Source organism: Aquarana catesbeiana, linkage group LG02, assembly GCF_042186555.1.
Source record: "Aquarana catesbeiana isolate 2022-GZ linkage group LG02, ASM4218655v1, whole genome shotgun sequence".
In the NCBI taxonomy this organism is placed as follows: Eukaryota; Metazoa; Chordata; class Amphibia; order Anura; family Ranidae; genus Aquarana; species Aquarana catesbeiana.
The window spans coordinates 547464737-547470736 of NC_133325.1; the positions used below are offsets into that span (position 1 = coordinate 547464737).

At 41.7% G+C, this 6000-nt stretch overlaps 1 protein-coding gene and 1 long non-coding RNA gene across 3 annotated transcripts in view; one reads left to right on the forward strand and one right to left on the reverse strand.

Annotated features, from left to right (window-relative positions):
• LOC141128553 (uncharacterized) overlaps positions 1-6000 on the reverse strand; it is a 156952-nt gene that overhangs the window by 24580 nt on the left and 126372 nt on the right. The window lies entirely within an intron of this gene.
• The window catches only part of SORT1 (sortilin 1), a 243094-nt gene continuing 237856 nt past the window's right edge, over positions 763-6000 (forward strand). Inside the window, exon 1 of the mRNA XM_073615905.1 lies at positions 763-1169. Within this exon, the coding sequence (XP_073472006.1) occupies positions 930-1169 (240 nt within the window). The 5' untranslated portion in view covers positions 763-929. The remainder of the gene's footprint in view (positions 1170-6000) is intronic.

Here is a 6000-nt window from a genome sequence, read left to right on the forward strand (position 1 = left end):
TTCTGTGAAACCATCCTTTTTTCGTTGGGGTAATATTTGATCACTAGTGTGAGGGAATACAATGTCTTGCTGCGTTTATCATGAACATAGATAAGGATTTTAGATACTGTTTCTTAGGGATCAAATTGTGATGTAAAAGGTATTGCGCTGGAGTGGGCCTTAAATAATCAGATGTGATTGAGGTTCCACACTAGAGTTGCCACCTCATCCCTTTAAACCCGAACACCTTTGAATTACACAGGTTCTGAGGCAAATTAAATGCAGATAAGGCACCAAGTGAGTTTAATTACCAACTTAATCAGCTTCAGACCCCGTGTAATTTATATGTGTTCGGGTTTAAAGGGATGAGGTGGCAACCATATTCCACACACAAACTTAACGCAGTGAAGTGTGTCTGAACACAGCAAACTATCCACACCCCGCCGCCTGTGGGAATGCAGCCAAACCATTTGTTGTCTAACACCTACTTCCTTGTCATCTACCTGTTAGCACATCCCAGCTGAGAGAAAAATAAGGAAGGAAAATGAATGTGCAAGCTTACATTTCACTCCCTTTATAATGGCCACTCTACATGGAATAGTTATTATAATAATGACTTTTATTTACTCTTCCTGTATAGGCAGGCTATTCTCACAACATTACACTTAAACTTTTAACTGCCCCTTTCACAGAGGACAGAGCAGAGCTTGCTTCCTAATTGCCCAATCGAAACGCATTACCGCAGCGGGAGCCAATCAGAAATAAGAGCCCAGCTGCCACCTGCTTATGTATGATGTAGCCTATGGGCGGACCTGTTCTGCGGTGTCTGTTCTTCTTCCTGGCCAATAGAATACGTCGAAAGAAAGAGTGAAGGCTGCCATTACCAATAGGTGACAGGTCATATTGTACCTGTCAATGTGCTGGACGCGGTCGGAGAAGCTGTGGTAGAGATGTGGTGCCTGAATAGGAACGACCTCCGGGGATTGTTGTTGTTGCTCGCCGTCAGGTGGGCGTGTGGTTTCCATCCTCGAGACCAGCTGGACGGCCGCTTTACTGTATGGCGGCAGGAAGGCTCATGGAATCCTCGGGTGCGGAGGAGCTCGGAGAGCGCAGTGGAGTCCGGAACCGATGACGGCGCTTGTCAGCTGCCCATGGCCCTTCGTGCCATCCTGGGAAAAGACACCTTGTTGGTGAGCGGGGGAGGGGAGGGGCAAGGCTAATACCTGCCGTACGGTGTGATGGGGGAGGCCATGACCTGTCAGTGGGGTGCTGTGTGTGTATGTTGGCATTTCTCCACTGCCACCTTCTATGGTGAGCTCCACACTCTTACTAGGAATTATTTAAAGGGTCATCGATTACTGAGCATTATCATTTAAAGCCTAAATCGAATATAATACAAACTTTCAATCATTAGATGTGGTGGCTGTGTTAGTTTTCTTTTCTTTGATTTTTTTTTTTTTTTTTCCTTCTGTTCTCACCTGGTGATCTGGCCAGTAACACACCTGTAGTAGTGAGACACGCCTCCTGGAGGAATGAGTACAGCAGGATTCTTTTCTAGGAGGGAGGAAAGTGTTACATGTAATAGCAGATTTAAATACACTAACAAACTGAAGTCCAGCTCGCACAAATCCGTTAGAGCAAACCGTCTTTTTTTTTTTTTTTTCCTTTTGGGATAAAATGTTTTATGTGATTTAAAAAAAAAAATTCAGTTAATTTGAATCACCCCTGCTAGTGTTAGGTGGTTTGTCTCATCCACGTAAACTGATACATTCTGCTGGAGAGCTAGAGCTTGTTTTAAAACAGATTTGCTGGTTTAATAGATAAAAATAGAAGAAAGCTTAAAGCGGAGTTCCACCCAAAAGTGGAACTACCCGCTTTAAGTCCTCCTCCCCGACGCCCGTTTGTGAAACGGAGCTTATGGGGGGAGCAGGTACCCGTGTGTGTGTTTGGTTTTTTTTTTTTTTTTTTTTTTTTTCAGGTACCTGCTCCCACTTCTGGTCGCCTAGACGTACAGAAGCAGAGGCTGTCCCTCCCGAAGTCTTCTGGGACATATGACAGGTCTTAGCTGACTTTGGGGCCACTCACAGACTTCAGCACTGCTCGTCCATGTGCAGTGGGCAACCGGCAGTGAAGCTGCAAGCTGTCACAGCTGGGTGCCCATAGTAGAGATGCCGGCGCTGCTGAGGGAGGACACAAGGTGAACATAGTTGCGGTGAGTACACCACTGGAACATGGGACAGGTAAGTGGCTGTTTATAAAAAGTCAGCAGTTACACCCCCCTTTTTTTTTTTTTTTTTTTTTTTTTTGTAGCTGCTAACTTTTTTAGAGTTGAGAATGTTTTTATTGTAGTAAACAACAGAAAAAATAATACAATTGACATAAAATATGGTATATTGAGAGAACAACCAGCGAGCAAAATGGCTATCGCCATCTGCTAACTTTTTTAGGCTGCTTTCACACCTGAGCGTTTTAAGCTCGAAAAACGCCCAACAAGCAAAATCCCATTTATTTCAATGGCCCCTGTTCACATCTGAGCATTTTGTCACCTGAAGAAAAACTCCTCAAGCTCCAAAAAGAACATGAGCTTCTTTGGGCAGATTACAGGTGTTTTTCTCCCTTTTTACATTGTGACCTGTAAAACGCTCAGGTGTGAATGCAGCCTGAACAAACAAATGACTGGAACTCCTCTTTAACCACTTAAAGACCAGCCACCATAGTAGAACTGCGTCAGGTTGGCTCTCCTGGGCGAATTGCTGTCATTGTGCGTCGGCCGTTTTAAGACCACTAGGGGGCGCACGCGTGAAGGCAGAATCCCGCGATCGCTCCTGAGACAGACAGAATGGGGATCTGTCAATGTAAACAGACAGATCCCCGTTCTGTCAGGGGAGGATAGACCGATTTGCTGTTCCTAGTGATTGGGAACAGCAATCTGTCTCCTCCTCCCCCCCACAGTTAGAAACACCTCCCTAGGGAACACTTAACCCCTTCCCTGCCAGTGACATTTATACAGTAATTGGTGGCTATTTTTAGCACTGATCGCTGTAAAAATGTTAATGGTCCCAAAGGAGTGTCAAAAGTGTCTGATCTGTCTGCTGCAATGTTGCAGTCCCGCTAAAAATCACAAATCGCTGCCATTACTAGTTAAAAAAAAAAAAAAGTAATAATAAAAATGCCATAAATCTATCCCCTATTTTTTTAGACGCTATAACTTTTGTGCAAACCAATCAATATACGCTTATTGTGATTTGACCAAAAATATGTAGAACAATATGTATTGGCCTAAACTGATGAAGAAATTTTTTTTTTTTTTTTTTTTCCTGGGTATTATAGTAAAAAATATTGTTGTGAAAAAAAGGACATACATTTTGTTTGGGTACAGCGTTGCACAACCGCACAATTGTCAGTTAAAGCGACGCAGTGCCGTATTGCAAAAAATGGTCTTGTCATTAAGGGGGAAAATCCCTTCCGGTTCTTAAGTGGTTAAAGAAAAAAATGAATGCAGCCGTCACATCTAAGAATTAGCAAGCTGCAATATAATAAATGTTTGCTTTGGGTTTAATACTGCTTTGTGTGTGTTGTGTGGTGTTTTTTTTTTCAGTGTTGGAGAGGGGTTAGAGCATTTTTCAGGTTTTTATTGCTGTCTGTGACGTTAGGAAGACAACAGACACTTGCAGAAAAGGTACTGAAATCATGTTAATTTAAGCACAGATAAGCGTTCTGTATGTGGCTTCCATGAACCTCCTATGGAACTAGTAATCACACACATAGGTTGGACTTGATGGTCCTGTGTCCTTTTTATTTTCAACCTCACCTACTATGTAACTAGAAATTGCACTAAACTTGCACAGGACACTTTTTAGAATCGCATCGGATCTACACTGCATATACATGAACCGCGTACATAGAAACTCATGTTATTTCACTTGTAATGCTTTTCCATGCGTTCTGGAACACATCAGAAATCGCATCAGTGTCAACCACGGCTTAGGAGGTTATTTCGTTTTACAAAGGAAATATACCTTGGCACACTGATACCAACTAGTATTCCAGTGTTTCTTCTCTCCCTCATGCACCAGAATGGGACTTAGTGCTGGCAGGGAAAGGGGTAAATAAAAATAAGTATGCCCAACTTGCTCCCTTTTTAACAGATGACATCATCGGTTGTTAGGACGGTGGCGACTGGCCTGCGCGATGCCCAAGGTTGTAATGCTGTGCAAAAAGGCAGGATTGATGACAATTTATGAGCACTTGGAAAAACTTTTAGGGATTTCACCATGGTACCCCTCAAGAGCCCAGACAGCACCCTGGTTGATAAAAAGGCTGGTTGGTCCAACATAAAAAAATATATATATATATATATTTGCCTTTTTAGTTTTACTTTAAAGCGTTTGTCTACCACTGGACGTGTGTGGGGTTTTTTTTTTTTTTTTTTTTCTTTTTTCTTCCTGCAAGGTAAACTGATAATGTGCTAGTATATATCTAATACTAGCACGTTATGTGAAACTTGCCCTAAAACATAACTATTCCAGTGCCGAACTGCAGCCACTTCCATTTTCTTGCTTCCGGGTTTGTGGGCTCCGGCTCCGCGATGGCGTCACTCCCACACATGCCCACGGAAAACGCCGTTCACAGCACAGAGCTTGGAAGGAACAGCACCAGTGGCCGTTCCTTCAGAGCACATACACCAGTGATGTCACTGGCTGCATGTAATGTAAACATCTCCTAAATGGCACAGGTTTGGGAGATATTTACATACACTACCTATAGAGTAAACTTTATTATAGGTAAATGTCAGCAGAGGAAGTTTACTTCCTCCTTTTAACCACTTGACAACCGGCACTTAAAACCCCCTCCTGCCCAGACCAATTTTCAGCTTTCAGTGCTCTCACACTTTGAATGACAATTACTCAGTCTTGTAATACTGTACCCAAATGATTTTTTTGTCATTTTTTTCATACAAATAGAGATTTCTTTTGGTGGTATTTTATCACCCCTGGGTTTTTTATTTTTTGCGCTATACTGTAAATTAAAGACTGAAAATTTTGAAAAAAAACAAATTTTTCTTATTTTCTGTGATAAAATTTTGCAAATTATTAATTTGTTCTTCATGTATTTTGGCCACAATTTATACTGCTACATATCTTTGGTAAAAATAACCAAATTAGTGGATATTATTTGGTCTTTGTGATAGTTACTACAAGCTGTGGTGCAAATCATAAAAAATTGATCACACCTGATGTACTGGCGGCCTATCTCATTTCTTGTGACCCGAACAAGCAGGAAAGTAGAAATGCCCCCCAAATGACCTCCCTTTTTTTTTTTTTTTTTTTTGAAAGTAGACATTACAAGTATTTAGTAAGATGCATGGTGAGCTTTTTGATGTTGTAATTTTTTCCCACAATTCTTTGCAAAATGAAGATTCTCCCCCCCCCCCCCCCCCCCCCCCCCCCCCCCCACAAAATTGTCATTGTAATAGGTTATTTCTCTCACATGGCATGTGTATACCACAAATGAACACCCCAAAATACATTCTGCTACTCCTCCTGAGTATTACGATACCACATGTGTGGGGTACAATACACATTATAAGAAAATCTGACAAATGGCCGTACTGTTTTTAATGAAGGTGCGTATCCTGATGTGACTGACAATGGTAAAAACGTGTACGAAAATTCTCGAACGACAAAAGCAAATGTTCTTTCTTGTGTACGATTTCTATGTTTGTTGCCCACCTTCTTCTTTTACTTATGATCATACACATTTTTCTCTATTCAATTTATTATTGTACGATTAGAAACCTGAATTATTCTCTGAGAGGAGGAGATTAAGGGGGATATGATCAACTGTACAAATACATAAGTGGTCCATATAGTGATCTTGGTGTTGAGTTATTCACTTTACGGTCATCACAGAGGACAAGGGGCACTCTGTCTGGAGGAAAAGAGATTAAGCCCAGGTTCACATTGAGGGCGGGTTTGAAATCCATGCGAGTTGAGCTGAACTTGCACGATTTCCAACAGG